Source organism: Homalodisca vitripennis, chromosome 6, assembly GCF_021130785.1.
Source record: "Homalodisca vitripennis isolate AUS2020 chromosome 6, UT_GWSS_2.1, whole genome shotgun sequence".
Classification (NCBI taxonomy): Eukaryota; Metazoa; Arthropoda; class Insecta; order Hemiptera; family Cicadellidae; genus Homalodisca; species Homalodisca vitripennis.
Genome location: NC_060212.1, coordinates 115933146 through 115952105, shown reverse-complemented (window position 1 = coordinate 115952105; position 18960 = coordinate 115933146). Strand labels below are relative to the sequence as shown.

At 38.4% G+C, this 18960-nt stretch overlaps 1 protein-coding gene across 4 annotated transcripts in view; it reads left to right on the top strand.

The window, feature by feature from the left end:
• Positions 1-18960, top strand: part of LOC124364769 (arf-GAP domain and FG repeat-containing protein 1) — a 73522-nt gene that overhangs the window by 33572 nt on the left and 20990 nt on the right. For 2 of the 4 annotated variants that reach the window (XM_046820505.1, XM_046820508.1), the window contains exons 3-10: positions 1231-1331; positions 3302-3479; positions 5691-5871; positions 6272-6379; positions 8270-8410; positions 15004-15105; positions 16114-16182; positions 17262-17383. In XM_046820505.1, the coding sequence (XP_046676461.1) occupies positions 1231-1331; positions 3302-3479; positions 5691-5871; positions 6272-6379; positions 8270-8410; positions 15004-15105; positions 16114-16182; positions 17262-17383 (1002 nt within the window). The remainder of the gene's footprint in view (positions 1-1230; positions 1332-3301; positions 3480-5690; positions 5872-6271; positions 6380-8269; positions 8411-15003; positions 15106-16113; positions 16183-17261; positions 17384-18960) is intronic. The other 2 variants (XM_046820506.1, XM_046820507.1) reach the window with 2 other exon arrangements.

Genomic DNA, 18960 nt, shown 5'->3' with positions numbered 1-18960 from the left:
TGAAAAGATATAATTTCTGTCGTTCTGTCTGGATATCTCAAGAACGAACTGTCTTGTAGACTTGGAATTTTGCATTAATGCAATATCAAGTTTTATAATGATGCTTGTCACTCCATGGAATTTGGCGGAGTGTTAGCGAACATTTTCACATTGGGTGTAATGGGTAACCATGATAGCAAAGAGAAAATCTCAGAATAAAGTAATTTTTTAACAAAAGAGTACAACCATTTGACATTTTTAAATTAAAAAAATGGATTTCTAGCTATTGGAATGAAATGAACTGGAAATATAGCAGTGAAGTCTGTCATGCTTTTGGACACATGGTGTGTGGTACATCCCTATCTTGTCATTATATGCATATTAGTTTTTAACTAATTAAATCAAAGTACAATTTATTGTAAAATCTTATAATTAAATGCATGATTCAGTATTTGATAAATATTTAATACATTCGTATAAGCAGTACATAACATGTTCTTATTCTTATTTCCTGAGCAGAGTTCAACAATATTTAAAGAATAAGCCATTTATAGAATAAGGTGTATTATTCTTCTTGTTATTGTTGAATAACAATTATTTTTAAATTTTTGATTTTTTGCAGTAAACATGCACAATGTTAAATTACTTTTTAACGCTTTAACTGCCTTGTTTCCGGATTCGCGGTGACACCAGAGCACTGGGCTTAGTTACGTACTAAGACTCCCCAGCGCCAAGTATTTTTTCAATTTTTAGAAGTTTTTGACATAACACATTATTTAAAGTTTGATTGATAAAGGTAACAATGAACATTTACAAACATCTCAAATAATATAAATTTATTAACTAATTACAACATATCACCACTATCACACAACTATCTAGGAATAAACATGGAAAAACACCTTGTAAAATAACAATGTAACCATTTCCGAACTCGTGAACGATACAAAGCATGTGGCGTCCAACTAGTTTGAGTAATGTCCACAAGATTGCACCACTAACTGGACAGTTATCTTCTAGACATTTTTAATATAATAGAACACCAATTAACAATATAACAGCTGATAATATGAAAACGAGTATACTCGGCTGTGGTGGTTGTTCACAAATCTACAGTTGTACGATATATCTCGGGCGTGGTGGTTAAAGAGTTAAGTGGAGTTAAAATTATAATTATTAGAGCCTGAAAACAAATTTAATTTTTGTTAAATATGTTCCTTAGAGTAATGTATCTCTGTTCTTCTGTTTTAGTTTTGTAGAAGAACATGGTTAGGCCTATTAGACTCACAACAACCTACCAAAGATGAACAGCAGATTAAAGACTTTATGATAGCGAAATATGAAAGGAAAAGGTAAGTTGATTTAATTTTTCCCTTTTGTTGATCTCTCAAAAATTCATAGTGATTAAAAATTTCAAATTTTTAAACTCTATAGCTTAAAACCCATGACTCTTCATAATTTTTAATTATAAGCGCCTTATTTAATGTACACATAGTTTAACCCATTGACTACCAATAAAAATTCAACTATATTAGCTTCAGGTACCAAATTATTTTTTTATGTTTCAATGGAAATCGTTGTGTGGTTGCTTATAGTAAATTTAAAATATTAAACTTCTATATAGCATGCTAAAATTGTATTTTAATTATGTAGTTGCTTAGCAATAATTGGATTTATACCAGATCTACCACTAAATATAAAATTATGTGGATCATTTGGGGGTGGTCATAGCCACCCCCAAGTTTGATGTTCAGGCCTTTGCACATATTTCCTTGAATTTCTTCACCAACTTCACTCAGATTTTTGTCATCAAAGTTACCATCACTCACTTAATATTTACTCCCACTGAGTGTGTTCTCCACAAAGTTACTAACTTCCATAAAAAACACAATCTTGCCATGACGCCATTTCAGACAGCAACTAATAATCTAAATAAACAATTAACATAACAAAATGGTAAACAATTAATTTTGAGAGAGTCAAGGAGCTTACAAACATGTTATACTTTAACAGACCATCGATATAATACTATAGACAGATGCCAGAATAATCTATATCAGAAATATTTTCAACTCCAAAATGACAAACTTAGTATGACAGTAATTACAGCGATGCTAACTGATGACGGGGTTAATATATGCCATTGTTAGCCAATGAGTTAAATAAATAAATAAGTATTTTTAAAGCTGTTGAAATTTAAAATGTTTGGCATTGGTCTAATAGGTTACTAAAAATGTGTTTAAAACAGAAATGTAAATGAACCAATCTGTCATGTAAGAACTGAGATTGTTTCTGGAGTAAATCAAGAAAAATTATTATAAAAGCAGCTGGTCAATGGCCACATGATAATATGAAAATAATTATTCTCTTAACTTTAATCTGAAAACTATTAACAAGAATTTTACTACCTTAAAAACCTACACGAATAGATATTTTTAATTAACGAGTAATTTGATCAGAAAAATACAAATCTGGACTTCTAGAATTGCCAGTAACAAACATAAGTATTATAATAATCACAGGAAGTGGAAGTTGAGAATTTACACATTTATTGTACTGACATTACTGATCATTTTTAGCGAATATTTTTTTCTTTTTGGTGTGAATTTACAAGTTTCAATATAATTTGCCAACTGTAAAAAATAATACGAAATTTAATATAATAGGCAGTCAGTAGGGAAAATGTTAGTTATTATAACAGTAGGACATTATAACATACAGTACATGGTTTTATTCTTAAATTGTAATTACCATAAACTCACAAAAGAATTAAAATTTCAAAACGATGAGATTCTGTATTTTAGCTTTAATTTTGTAGTCCTTTCAGTATTCTTAAATGTGTTGATGAGTGCCTAAATATAATCTATAAGGTGTCCACAGCATTGGTCTTATTTAAGGCAGCACAGTATTTGTCATAGACTAGTCCTAAGAACTAGTGTTCTTGCTAATAAATTTCAACATTTAGCAAAATTTATTTAACTTTTTCATTCATCTTGAGTACTATGCACAGCCATAGACATGTTAATGCTCTAATTATTCACAGTGTAACCTATGGTGCTTCATCTTGTTGTAAAATAGCGAGGGCATGGAAGAGGGAAAAGAGAAGACAAAACATTTATTAGTGTAATCTAAGTATTATTATAGTACTTGCTTGAAATTTGTGAGTTTGTGAGTACACACTAACAAATTGTAATGATGTCTATTGCAGTTATGATAATATTTTTAATTATAACATTTTTCAATCATTTTTACTAGTTTACATAAATTTTATATTTTCACCAGTAATTTGGAAACTAATCGGGATGCTCTTTCTCTGCTATAGGTATTATATAGATCCAGCTGTTGCATCTGCTATTAGCAAAACCACCAATGGAAATTCACCGTCACCTAGTAAATCACTAATTCCGAGCCAGTCAACAAGTGTAACTCCAGCTTTGCCCACCAACACAGCCGTCCATCCTCATCCTACTACTTTAGCTTTCAAAGCACCAACACCTCAGGTATAATATTAACATATGTAATATGATAACATAGATCAACAATAACCTTCACACCACATAGATTTATGCCTGGAAGGTGTGTGAACCGTGTAGTTTTTCAATAGTACATTCTCATGCCTTTGGAGAGTGGTCATCAGGTGTAAGTTGAATTTATTTATTTTTCCAAAGGCTTTGATAGGATGAGTCACCCAAATTTATTATATAAACTAAAAGGCTATAGAACTGATCAATCTCTGCCTAAGCGGTTCCAAAGCTATTTGGAGAACAGATGTTTGAGAGGTTGGTTTGAAAATGTATTTTAATTTGAGTTTATTTCCTTTTTCATGCGTATTTGGGCTTGTATCTTTTTAACATATTTGCTAATGATTTTTTTCTTACTAAATCTCCAAGTCGGATTTAACTTATTTTGTTTTTTGGTGATACGAAAATCCTCTTATATGTCAGTTATGATCAGGACTGTTTATATCTTCAGGAATCCTTAATCAATAATTTGAAGTAAACAAAATGAATATAAATGCAGAAACATGCAATTTTTTTGGTTTCACATATTCAATAACAAATAGGCTTCTTAATAAAATTCCTGAGGTCCGTGATTTGCGGGTTATTTTTTCTGCAGGTTTGTCCTTCAATAATCATATTCAATCCATGATCTGCAAGTGTAGTAAACCTCTTGGTTTCATTATCCACTCAACAAGAGGAATAAACAACTCAGTAGCTCTTAAGTTCTCTTCAGCTCTCTTGTGAGACCAACATTGGAGTTCTCATCTGTATGGTCTTCTTGTTCCTAAAATAGTATTGCTGAGCTACATAGACTTTGGGATAGAGATTAGATTTTGTGCTTCTGTATTGTATTGTTTCTGGTACCAAAATTTACAGAATTAAATTCTCTAACTAAATTTTATAATTTGCTATCATGTGGTTTTTGTGATTATAAATTGGTAAAAATTTAAAAAAAAACTCAACAACCCAAGTATTTCAATTCTACTTTTAATTAGCTTTAACATAAAAATGTCATACTATTAGGGGAAGAAATAATAATTTACAATAAAACAAAATAAAATTTGTATGTGCCAATTTTCAGGAAAATAAAAACAAATACAAATCACTCATCAATGGAATAAAATGAGTTCCAATCATTGAGCCTATGTAGTTTGTTTCACAAAATTTTATTAACACTGAGTCACAAAATCTATTTACAAAGTTTTGCTAACACCGTTTTATATATTTACAATAACAGTAGATTTGTTAAAAATTGGATAGGCTTAATTACAAATATGTTTGGGCAAACATATTAGATGGCAGCCCTCTTGGCAAACATAACAGATAGTTCTTGTTTTTTTTTTTCAACTACTCTTGTCACATTTGGTTCCCTCATTATTGAGCAGACCCAATATGTTTTCACCTTGTTACCAGGTAATTAGAACAACAATGAAAAACGTCCTGCCTAGGTCTACAGAGTACCCCTGTCAAATCAGTTAAAGACTTAAATAGATGACTTATCTTCATTATTAAATCAACAATAAACTACAAAGTACTATAAACACAATGAAATAAATATTCCGTGAGCCAATATACTTTATTTCAAAACATGGAATTGGCATACATTAAATTGTCTGCCCGTACGTTCAGTGACTAACTTAGCGGACAATAACGCTGTACACTTTGCGTAGTTTTCTGCGGATAGTATATTGTGCACCCGAGTGGAAAGGATTAACCAAGAACCAATAAAAAAAACAATAAGAACAAATCTTTATCCAGATCACTCAGTATGGCAGTTGGGTAAACCAGACAGATCTTTCTTTGTAGTGGCGTGTCTCTGATGTCAAAACGATGTATGGAGTTAGGTTTGAGCATTTTCATCATCGACTTTTTTAAAAATCTCTTCAGATGGACGTGGGCTTCAGATTCTATGAGTCAAGTCTGTGACAATGTCAAATTTCAGACACTGCACTAAGCGGAAGGTGAAATAGCTAAATTCAACATTCACGTTCCCTATGGTGGTACAAACTGTGATTACTGATTAGTGAATATCACACAGTAGCAAAAAAAATTCTTAGTACCTGTTATAATTGGATTATTGAAGTATAATCCTACCAGTTGGTAATCTTTGAAAAACAAATTTAAATTGACTTTCTTGACCTGTTTTGATAACTGTATCGACAAGTTTAATTTTTGCTTAGGCGAACTATAACACAGGCCATTTTGTTTCAGACTAACAGCAACACCAATATGTTCACACCAGAGCCTTTTGCGGATTTCAGCAACTTGTCAATACCCCCGCCATGTGATCCATTCAACAGTTCACAGTCCGCCGCAGCCCCCACTTCCGCTGCTCAGCCTTCTTTTGCAAACTTTGACAATAATCCTGTCTTCAATAACTCTAGCAGTACAGGCAAGTAAATGTTCTCTTATAAAATTAAATCATTTATTGTGTGACAGTATTAAAAGTGGTATATTTTTATTTTAGTTGTTTTGAATAAAAAACATAGTGTAACTCGTTAAAATTTTGGAATTTTATTAGCATTTGTGTCTTTATAATTTTAGATTTTGGCCGCATTCTAATGGTTATAGATATTAATATATTAATAATCAATTAAATTATACATTACATTAAATTTTCAAAACGAAAAGATACAATTTTTTACTATAAATTTGCAAATAATTTGAATTACTGTAATTTCTGTATTTTGTAAAAGCTTCATGTTGTGCTCCAGATTGTCATTGATATTGCTGTTTTATTTCTTGAATGTTTATGCTATTATAATTATTCTTTTTTTAACTATTTCATGCAGCCAGCTTAGACATATGGACAGAAATAGCAACACTTTCTCCTCCTCTCTTCAAAGTTCCCATGCGTCCCATTTCGGGAAGGGCATCATGCCCACCTACGAATCGTTGGAGTGAGTTGTCAAAGAGTTTTGTACATGCATATTTATGATGTTGTTTGCCTTTGATGTTTATTTGCCTATTTGTTTTTTTTTATTAGGATCTGTTGATTATTGTAGATATTTCAGATTGTTTTGCCGTTCGAATTTGAAATTATTTGTATACTTTCTTTGCTAACTATTTATTTGTAATAGTCAATTCTCTTTTATTGCAAAATGTGTGATTGCTACTAACTTATAATTGTTTTGTTGGTAGTTTTATTGTGGTTTGTTTTTGTATTTATTTAAACCACTGTGTGCAGTTTGTTTACTAATTTAATTTTACTTGCTGATGTTCTAATAGTATGAAATGAGCAAGAGAAATTGGTAAATGAGACAGAATAAGGATTACACAAGTAAGAGATTGATTGAAGAGTGTGTACAAAGGTAGAAAGAGGCAGAATAAAATGCCGTAATAACGTAAAAACTGAGTGAGCCGATTCTAATATGGACCTCAGATTACTCAACTTATACTAAATATATTTATCAGTGATTGATTTTCTGGATATTACTTGATTTTTAACAATAACTGTGCTTATTTACGCTTCCATTTAGCATAAATGAATACACGACTCAAAACAAAATATTGAAACAACAATTTTTCTTACATGAATTTCTTTCATCATTGTTACATAAAATTCTATATGACAATCTTTGTTGAGATTGTGCACCAAATGAACTTTTATAAAGCTTGAAATACGACTCTGTCAGAATATTTTTCACAGCCATAACAGAGGTGTCATGAGTTTGTGTTGGTGAGCGTAGGGAGTCATGGTGGTCCTCAGTAAATGTCTGCAATAAATCTAACGATTTTTTTCATATGTTGCAGTAGCTTACCTGCCTGACCTATGGTGATTAGAAACACTTCCAGTTTCCATAAAACACTGAACCGTTTTCCTTGGGGTTGTTCAAGAAATTGGCTTCCTATATAGAAAGTAGTCATTACATAAACGGCACGCCTCCTTGTGTGAGCGTCTGTTGTTTCTCAAATTAACCATCATGAGAAGTGTTATTCATTTCCGTTCTTCAAGCAACATAGTTAAAAAATTACAAGCAATACGATAAACTTAAGTAATGCACTGAAAATAAATATCAGCACTAACCACTAATACAGGAAAACTCCAATACTATGCGTTGTAAAAAACTCTACTGGCTAATTATAAGATCCAAAGGGTGACCAAACGATAAGAACTTTCCATTTTACCACTTGATTTCCTATATTGCTCTATACGAAGATAACAGGAGTAGATGTTTGTATCTGTACTAATGCGTATTGTGTTATATCAGGTGTTCCTGTTGTCAGGGAGGCAGGAACTGTACCTAAGGAGGACAGGTATGCTGCACTCAAAGATAATAGGAGTAGATGAGTGTGTTATATCAGGTGCTCCTGGTGTCGGGGAGGCAGGAACTGTTTCTGGGGAGGACAGGTATGCTGCACTCAAAGATAACAGGAGTAGATGAGTGTGTTATATCAGGTGCTCCTGGTGTCGGGGAGGCAGGAACTGTTTCTGGGGAGGACAGGTATGCTGCACTCAAAGATAATAGGAGTAGATGAGTGTGTTATATCAGGTGCTCCTGGTGTCGGGGAGGCAGGAACTGTTTCTGGGGAGGACAGGTATGCTGCACTCAAAGATAACAGGAGTAGGTGTGTGTGTTATATCAGGTGCTCCTGGTGGGGAGGCAGGAACTGTTTCTGGGGAGGACAGGTATGCTGCACTCAAAGATAACAGGAGTAGATGAGTGTGTTATATCAGGTGCTCCTGGTGGGAAGGCAGGAACTGTTTCTGGGGAGGACAGGTATGCTGCACTCAAAGATAACAGGAGTAGATGTTTGTATGTGTAGTAATACTTAGTGTGTTATATCAGGTGTCCCTGGTGTCGGGGAGGCAGGAACTGTACCTGGGGAGGACAGGTATGCTGCACTAAAAGATCTCGACTGTCTGATGAAGTCTCAACAACAGCAGCAGGCCGTGGAACCACCTGCTTCTGGAGTTGAATGGAGCTCAGGTAAATATATAATTCGTTTGACTGTGACTAAACCACTTATCATTTCGAAAAGTTAATACAGCTTTGTTAGTGCGCATTCTTGATTTAGAAGGAATTAAGATTTTTTGGGACATTGCCATTAATCAGTGATGCAAGAAATCAGTAACATACAATCTATACATGATGTAGAGTAATGATGGGAAGGGTTGATTCAATACTAATGTTAAGTTCAGATTGAATTAAGAAAAAGCAATTGAACATGTTCGCTGCGGCAAGAGCGGCCAATGATGTACCCGATATGCGGCAAAATTCGAACTTGCGATTTTTGTTGAATTGGCGTTATTTTGGTTTGATGCGCTATAAAATAATGATATTCGATTATATTACGTTCTTATGCATTCGTAATCATCGGGACTGTCCGAACAGTGCCTCGCAGTTTTGGCGAGGGTCACGGGACTGTCCGGACAGTGGCCCGCAGTGAACGTGTTAAGTTCCAGCTTCAAAATTAAAATTTGCATTGCCTTAAAATGTTCCATACTATTTTTTTTTTTTTTTTTCCCTTGGGGCGGCCTACTGCCATGCACTTAAGCCTCAAGGGCCTTTTGCGCATGAGGCCTACCAGTCTACAACTTCAGCAGTTCAACAAACCGCCGAAAACAACCTATCAAGTCCTCCTGGGAAAACTCACCACCCCTGTTCAAGCTACCAAAGATGGCATACCGCTCTCTTGCTATTGCAGGGCAATCAAAGAGCAGGTGCTCAGCAGTCTCCTCCTGCTCATTACACCTTCCACAGAGCGGATCCTCCTGAAGGATGCCAACTCTGTGTAGATGCTTCTTCAGGTGACCATGCCCCATAATGAGACCAATGACCTTAGAAGACATTGATCTGTTTAATGAGAGAAGGTCCGAAGCCACCTTGGAGGAAGGTGACTGTAATACCATTCTACTCACTCTCAAACCCGGATGCAACCTCCATCTTCTCCCATGCTCCGCGCGAATCCATTTCGAGACAACCCTAGAGGATTCACACCACAATTTTCACTACAATTGTTAAAATAATTTTGTAGCTTTATTTAATTTACTTTAGCCAATTAATTTATATAATTTATTTCAATTAATTTTAAATCGCCACATTGATAATTCCCTTATCATTTCAAATGTCCAAGTTTTTCTAAGCGTTTCAGATCTAATATTTTTTTTCCCCCCTTGGGGTGGCCTACTGCCATGCACTTAAGCCTCAAGGGCTTTTTGCGCACCCCGGAAACACACCATGAGGCCCACCAGTCTACAACTTCAGCAGTTCAACAAACCGCCGAAAACAACCTATCAAGTCCTCCTGGGAAAATTCACCACCCCTGTCCAAACTACCAAAGATGGCATACCGTTTGCTACTGCAGGGTAATCAAAGAGCAGGTGCTCAGCAGTCTCCTCCTGCTCATTACACCTTCCACAGGAGACAACCCTAGAGGATTCACACCTTGGAACACCGCAGAACGGTTGAGGGCCCGTCATAATTGTTGCTGAGCCCTGGTTGGCCAGGGCATCAGCTCTTTCGTTCCCAGGAATCCCCTCATGACCAGGAACCCAACAAACGGTTACATTGTTGATTCTGGCAAGGGAGGAAACGGTCTGATAGCAATCCCAAACCAGTTTTGATTTGATTGCGCAAGAATCCAGCGCCATCAGCGCTGCCTGACTGTCCGTGAAAATGTTAATCGTCTTGCCCCTATATCGCAGACGAAGATTCTCACGAGCACATTCCATAATGGCTGCGACCTCCGCTTGAAAGACTGTCGGATACGGACCCATAGGAACCACCAGCTCCCTACATGGTCTCACTCCCAGAATTCCAGCGCCTGTGCCGCTTTTTGTTTTGGAGCCGTCTGTGTACCATTCGAGCTCCGCTGGTGGAAGAGGTTTCTTCCCCTCTGACCAATCATCCCTTGAGGGTAAAATAATCCTAAAGGGTTTGTCAAAGGAAAACTTTTGTGGCATCTGATCAGAGATCATGTGCAAAACATCCTCCTGTATCAGAGTGCCAATTCTGCAGTGCCCACCGCTGCAGCCCGACCAGAGTCCCGTCTGCTGAAGACAGTAGGCACTCTTCCTGGCCATAGCTCGAATGACAATGTCCAGGGGGGCGAGATTAAGACAACAGTCCAGAGCCGCGCTTGGCGCACTAGGAAAAGCCCCTGTGATAGCGAGGCAGGCCATCCTTTGGATACCCGCCAGACGTGCTACCACCGTCTTGGCTTCCGTTTTTGGCCACCATACGACAGCTCCGTACATTAGTGCAGGTCTGACCACAGAAACATAAAGTACAAGAGCCTCGGCTTCAGTCCCCAGGGCCCACCTATCACACGTCTGCATTGCATTAGAGACCACTTACCCCTGGCAATGACCCTTTCTAGTTGAGGTCCCCAGTTTAGAACCCTATCTAGGATCACGCCCAGGTACTTGACCCCAGGCTTCAGCTCAACGGGTGAGCCTTTAAATAGAAAGGGACCAATGCCCTCCATCTGTCGCCTCCTGGTAAAGGCAACCACGGCAGCCTTGGTGGGGTTGACGGTGAGGCCAACCTTATCACACCAGTTTCCCACAATGTTCAGAGCAGCATTGGTTAGTTCCGTGATTGTTGTGTTGAACTTGCCACTCACAAGAATCACAATATCATCTGCGTACCCTTGTGCAAAGACACCGCTGCTATTCAAAGAATTTAGCAGGTCATCCACAACCAGGTTCCACAGAAGAGGAGAGAGGACGCCGCCCTGCGGACAGCCCCTCGTAGCGTTCGCACTAACACTTGCTCCCATGAGGGTTGAAACAACAACCCTGTCCGTGAGCAAGGCCCCTATCCAGTCACACACCTGACCATCAACGCCACGTCCCGAGACCGCATTGATAATCGCCTGAGTGGCTGTATTATCAAAGGCACCTTCAATGTCTAAAAAGACTCCTATGGCTACCTCTTTTGCCGCCAGCGTCTTCTCAATCCTGCATACCAATTGATGCAGGGCCGAGTCGCATGACTTTCCTGGAGTGTAGGCGTGCTGGTTAGGATGCAAAGGTCGCTCCAGAAGAGCTCCCTCCCAAACAAACCTGGCAACCATTTTCTCCATGGTTTTGAGAAGGAAGGAGGACAGGCATATTGGCCTGAAAGACTTCGGCCGATCCATGCCCGCCCTCCCCTGCTTCGGTATGAACACCACTCTGGACACTCTCCAGGATAGTGGGATGTACCTGAGAGTCACGGAGGCTCTGAACAGTCTGCACAGCTGTGGAAGGAGAATGTCCAATCCCTGCTGCAAGCAAACCGGTCTCATCCCGTCGCCCCCAGGAGCCTTGTAAGGACTGAATGAGTTAATAGCCCACTCAATCCTACTGAAGGTAACAATACGGTGCGCCAGACTCCACTGCAAATGGGTGGCGCGACCCGCATGTCTCCCCTCACTTTCGGGTGGTTGTTCACCCTCATGAACAATACAGTCCGGGAAGTGTGTTCCCATCATAACTTTCAGAACTCCTTCCGGCTCAGTAATGTAAACACCTTGATCGTCCTTGAGACTACCAAGCGGCGAGATGGGATTCTTTGCCAATAGCTTTTGCAGCCTTGCACTGCCCTGCACACTGTCAATATCGGTGCAGAGCTTCTTCCAGGCTAACCTCTTAGCCGTACGAACCTTGCGGTTGTACAGTGCAAGAGCCTCATGGTAGGTGTCCCAAGTGCCCCAAGTTTTAGCTCTCCTGAATAGAGCCCTGACCCTCTTCCTCAAAGAGGCCATTTCAGAGCTCCACCAGGTTACCTTTGATCTGTTTTTATTGATAACCGGGCAGCTGAGATCGAAGGAGCCGACAATCGCAGAAGTTAGACCGTCAGCAGATTCGTCAAGCTGCGCCGCGCTGTGAATCCGTTTCCCATTAGTGGAATCAGGAGGTTTTCCTTGTATGATACCCAGTTTGTGTTCCTCGGATTCCTATACTGAACTTTTTCCAGCATCTGTTCACCGATCTTAAAACAGATGTGAGCATGATCAGAGAGGGAAGGCTCGTCAGACACATGCCAGCCATGCATCCGACCAGCCATACCCTCCGACATCATGGTCACATCTAGCACCTCCCTTCTTGTCCTCGTGCGAAACGTGGGCACATTTCCCACATTTGCAATCATTAGACTACGGGACATTATATATTCTAGAAGTAACTTACCTCTGTTATTGGTGTTGGTGCTGCCCCACGCCTCGTTGTGCGAGTTGGCGTCGCATCCCACCACCAGTTCCGCTCCACTCCTCCCAACATGGTCCACCAAGGCAGCCAGTTCCCTGGAGGGCGTGGACTCCACATCATCATACGGTAGATATGATGATGCAACTAGCAGGGCTCGTCCGGTACCAGTCACCATCAGCCTGACTGTGGCGAGATCCCTGCAACAAAATTCCAGAACAGGAATGCTGTCCACCTTGTTGCTTACAACAATACATGTCCTGGCATTTTCAACCTGGGCACTAACTATTTTCACCCCTGTCATTGAAAGCCCTGATATTTTTCCCTTGCTGATCCAAGGTTCCTGTATCAGAGCCACGTGGAAATCTTCCGACAGGAAGCGTCTGCAGAATACAGCCGAGGCAGCCTTATTGTGCTGCAGGTTGATCTGAAGAACCTTGATCCCCATGATCAACCGCCCCACCCCGCGCCCTCAGCTGGACCTGCTCCACACCAATGAACACCCTCCAGCCCCTCCCCTTAAGAGTGGTTGAAGATTGTTCATCCATTAAAATTACGAGAGTTCTGGAATCTCCCGTGTGGACATCTCCAACAACCCTCCAGTCCGACACAGAGATCCCAGCATTCGGTTTGTTTATGGCCTTGAGAATGGTCGCAGGGTCCTTCTCGGCCATGGGACCATCAACCCTTAGGAAGACCTTGGTAGATCTTATGAGGTCTTTGTAGTCCCCACAGATCACCCCTATTCCCCCAGGGCCACCGATCCCCAGCCCCAGAGCCAGACCCCGCAGCCAATCCCTGGTCTCGTCACTGCCACACAGCATGACGAGAGCCCCCCTTTCCGGGAAACACCTCTTGAACTGCAGGCACACACCCTCTGCTGAGAGTACCTCGTCGAGAATGCGCCCCCGAAGCTCCATAGCTTCCTCCTCTGAGAGGCGCCTCTCAGGAAAGTTCGCAGGGACCAAGACTAGCTTATGTCCCATCAGAACCTCCCTGAATGTTTCTCCCAATCCCTCCTCCGTTGAGGGATTGGTACTCGTCGCATGCGCTGCTTGCTCAGGAGGTGCGGTCGGGCGCCTCTTCGGCAGGGGTTTTTTTCCGCCGAAGAACCGCCCGAGCGCCCTCTTTTCCCAATAGGAGTAGAGACCGCACCTGCAGTTGCCTCCGGTGCTGCCTCCCTCTGTTTCCTCATCTTTCTTCTTTCATTGGCCGACATCTTGCCCGTTTGCCTCCTCCATTGACTGTCCGGAAGCCAGGTGCCGTCGGCCTTCTTCTGCTCCATCGCCCAACGCTTGCGCAGTTTAAAGGGGAGCTTAAGGTTGTAGTCCATTACACATGCTCCAGTGTCTGTGTCCATGGACTCAACCCTTCCGCTAGCATCATCGAGTACTACATCGTCGTCGATGGTGGTAGCGCTAGAAGAACAGGCAGATACATCCAAGGCCTGGGTGCCGGATGCAACTGCTCGTTGCAGTTCTTCCAGATCTAAATTTGTTGGTGTTTTTTGTTAAAAGACTCCATAAAAGGTCCCACGAGTACCGAGGAAATAACGGTCCACCCAGCCAGAGCCCCGCATGACCAGGTAAGGCTATTTACGCTTGGGGGGCGCCCAACCCCCAAGGGCTCCGTTTACGACGCACAACCCCTGCGCCATGCATCCCTTAGGCACGGGTCGCTTCACACCGTGGGATTGGGGTGCCCTCAGTCAAAAACAAGTTTTTGTGTGGTGCGATTCCAGGCGGACCCGGACTGGCACCACTACTGCGCGGCGCTGAGGGCCGTCACCGCACAGAGTGCACACTCGAGGCACTACCCTAGATCCTGGGGTTTTGTTGACAGCAGGGCCACCTCAAGCAGGACGCTAAGTAGCGTTTATCCGAGCCCAACCATTGGTTAGATGGTTGGATTCGGATCCCCCTTCGGTCTTGAGCGACACCTTGGCGGTGCCACCCCTGGAGAGGTACTTTCCCAGTTCATTGGGATTCACCCGAACTAAGGTCAGCCCGTCTCCTAGACCCCTTCTATACTTTGGAAGAAAACGTATTTCTATTTATGAGTTTTTTTTAGGTGTAACACTGAAGATTTTTAATATATAATAAGAACAAACTTATTATTTAGACTTATGTTTGAGTTTTTTTAGTATAACGCTCAGAATATTAAACATTTTAATAGCTATTGCATCTACATTTATTTCAAAAGACACTCAAGTTTCTAAAATGTCTGAAGTTTAAAAGGGAGATGACTAGCGATTAAAACATTTCCTGTGAAGTTCGTTAAAGAGTTCTTGCCATTATGGAAAAAAATCTTGGCTGGTTCCAGGGGTAAATAATAATTTTACATTTACTTGTGAATTTTCAAGTTTTAATTAACAAGTTAAATTGTTTACAGGATTAAGTAATGGAATAACAAATGTGTGGTCAGCTCCAACACTATTTCCTTCCACAACACTCCCAGCAAAGGATGCTACTGTGATGTCAAACCCTTTCAAAGGTAATGTAACTACTTATTGGACCAACATTGTAATATTGCTACAGTACTGTAAAGGAAGAAAATGGGACAAGATGAGTTGACTTGCAATGGTTTCTTGTTTTGGACAAGTACTTTATTTCTTATACAGAAAGTCTGTATTATTGTTATATTGTTTTTTTATTTGTTGTAATTTATTTTATTTCTTGTTTAAGATTAACTTACGTGTAGAACGCGTCTGCCAGTATGGTAGAGTTTTAAACATGTTTGTTTATTAATTTTTCTTCCAAGAAACAGAAAATAAATTCAACTTTGGCAGAATTGTTTAATCTCTAAAAACCATGCTAATTGTATTCAGGCCAAATTTTCTTAACCGCTTTAAGGGTTAATGTATTGTACCTGTATAATATTAACTTTGATTTAAGTACACATACGATTATGTTTAGGTAACAAATTGCGTTTGTTAATAAATTTTGAAAAGATGCCTAAAATTACTGACCACCAACATAATTAGCCGGAGTGTTAAAATTAATCTGTATGCTATAAACTGTTTTGTAATTTGATGTATGCTCCGCTATGCATATTATTTAATTTCTCCGTAGTCTGCATCGTTAACAATAATTAATGATTAAAAACAAAAATAAAACAGATCCGATTATTTCCTAAGTGAAAATAAATGTTTTGTTTACGTTGTTTTCAAAGCATTTGAAAACAAAGTTATGTATTGTACTGAATGAAATCAAGTTCAAGTTTTGTTACCACATATTATCGAGACCAGGTAACTGAAAATACCTGTAACCAAAGTATCCGACCACTCAAATTATTGTTTAAAATAGTTTTTGATTGATTCATTTTTGGTATTTTCATTTACTGACAAGGATGTGATTCATAGAATAGTCACTAGTATAAATTCATTTTGACATTCTTAAATATGAATATATTTAATTTTGTATATAATTAGTCTAGTCTATAATTTTATTGTTTTAAACTGGCTATTGAACGTTTTAAAATAATGGCATTTCTTAATGTTAGGTGAAGGATCATGGAATAATGGCGATGTTGGTGCTAACCCCTTTCGACATTCTAGGCCCATATCAACAGGTAAGAAAACACGCAAAAATTGAAATGTTGCAAACATCCATAGTTGAACTTAATTGAGTATTTCACCCTGGAATTGGACCTGAAGTGATATCATCATCATCATCATCAGACGTTTCCGTTATCACGGGTCGTCATACACAGCCTCCTCCACTTTTGTCTATCATTCCAGGTCTCCTCTTCCTCCACCTGTATTTTCTGTATTCCCCTTCTCTCTATGTCTTTCCACACTTGGTCCTCCCATCTTCCTCTCGGTCTTCCTCTTGGTCTTCTTCCTCCTTCCTCCTTCTCCAGTGCTATTCTAGGCATTCTATTATCTCCCATCCTCTTCACATGCCCCATCCACTGTATTCTTCTTCCTTTCATTGTCTCTTGCAGTGAAACTACCTTCAATCTTTCTCTGGTTATTTCGTTCCTTATTCTATCTCTTCTTGTAGTCTTCTCTATCCCTCTTAAAAATCTCATTTCTGCAGCTTGCAATCTGCTTAAATCATTTTTAGTCCACGTCCACGTCTCTGCTCCATATAATAAAATTGGTTGGAAATAAGATTTATACATCAATACTTTTGATTCTTTCCCAATGTTCCAACTCCACACAATCTTCTTCACCATATTGAAAAACTTTCCACTCTTCCATGCTCTTCCACTCTTCCTGAAGTGATATATCTCACTTAAACTTTACACTTTAGGAATGTGTTTCATTTCAGAGTGTGAGATATCTTGATTGAACTCCTTAACATAACATTGCACATTAATGTTAACTTTTACTTAACTGTGCGTTTCACCTCAGAAATGAGATGGATTCAGGCTAAAATTTAGTCCTCAACATAACTTTGCTTAATCGATCATTTCATCATGGGGTATGACATATCTCAGCTGAACTTTACGCTTTGACTCAAACTTTTTCTTAGTCAAGCGAATCACCCTGGAGTGTTACATACATTGACTGAATTCAGTTTTTCCATTCAATGTTTCTGAAAATAAAAAGTTGTATATATTTAAATGTAGAATATTTAAATAGTATGTTGAGGAATCATTTTATTTCTACATACAAACAATGTTTAACTCTGTGTTTGTTTCAGAAGCTGTGTGGTCTGGTGTCACAAATGGCCAGATGTCAAATGGATTCACAACCAGTCAGTCACTTAATTTCTCTGCACCTAAGGTTCCTTGGAATAACGAGTCAATCAATAATCCTTTCATGGTAAGATTTATGCCTAAAACTTGCAAATGTGTGCATGTAAATGTTTTCAGTTGAGTCAAGTACAATTTTAATTTTGTCAGAAATGTCTAAAACTCCATTATTTTGGTACAATTTAGTACAAATACAGTCTTGGTTGTATTAGGCCACTTGTCTATCCAGTATTACCCCACAATATTCATTTTATTATTCGTTTATTTATTTGGATACTGTGTTCAGTTGTGAGATTGTGTACTTGAAATGTTGTTAATAAGTGTGCGTGAGTAGATATGAATATGCCGATTCTGGCGCACTTTTGGGACAGTCAGAAAATCAATGTAAAATACTGTCCATTGAACCATAAACAAATCTAAAGAAATCTAACAGGAAACCACGAATGTAAAATACTGTCCATTGAAACCATAAACAAATCTAAGAAATCTAACAGGAAACCACGAATGTTAAATAACCGAATCTATAGCTGTTTTATGTTCATTGTAGGCTTCTAATTTTCTTAAGCTATTTTAATGAAAAAAATCCAGAAATCTTAATAAAAAATCTATAAAATTAACGGAAAAAATGAAATTTGCTAACAATCACTCGAGAAGTCGGGGAGAATGTGAGTAAAACCGCATTCTTTTCAAGAGGTTCCTCGTTTAATTTCTCCAAATGTACTATAAAATCATCGAGGATTTCTGGCTTAAAATCGTAGACAAATTCAACATCCAGATAATGAAAAAATACAGGTAATATCTTTTCATAATAAACGTGTGTATTTAAAACCAACAAACCTAATGTATTCTTTGAAAAGGAAAATAATTTTGTCAATGGTTCCAAGAGATAAGTAAAAATTTTTGTTCTTTTTTCTAAATTCTGTAACAAATTTTGTTTGCTTCTTGTCTCCGTATTGTAATTTCATAAGCAGATTATTCAAATATGTTAATTTATTTCGAAATTTCTTAGGCTTAGGTCTTTCGTACAAAATTAAATTACAATCTCTACAAACTAATCTTTTATCAATAATTTCTCCTCTATTATAACACTTGTAACAGTTGGCATTATACTCTTCCATTTTTACAAAAAGAATAAATGGAAGCTATGGAACTAAGTCTGCCGAGATATAAATTTTTCAGCGCAAATGTTTATGTTTATATTTCAACTACCGAGATAAAAAGAAATAATTTCATTTCTATTTTGTACAACATTTTTAGGATATTTTGTTTATGATTATAAAGATTATTCCGGAAGAAATCGAGATTTTTCATCGGCGAAAGAGTATATTTTTGAAGTTTTAGAAGGAATGAAATGAGAACAATATGAACATCATTAACTACTGAATTTCTCTAATATCGTTCTTAATCCACATCATAGGCTAAAAATTTCTCAGAAACCACAACCACATAACAAATTTCGCGTTTGTAACAGCTTTTTGAAAATCCATATTGATAATTATATCGTTCTTTGAACTAGAAATATTTTGTCAAACTCTTTGTTGTATCAATGACATAAATGGGTCTATTTGCTATAAATTTCTTTGGGGTTGTAATACATTTCCATATTTTTGTAGTAAACTTTCTTAAAAATCTTGATACATCTGATAC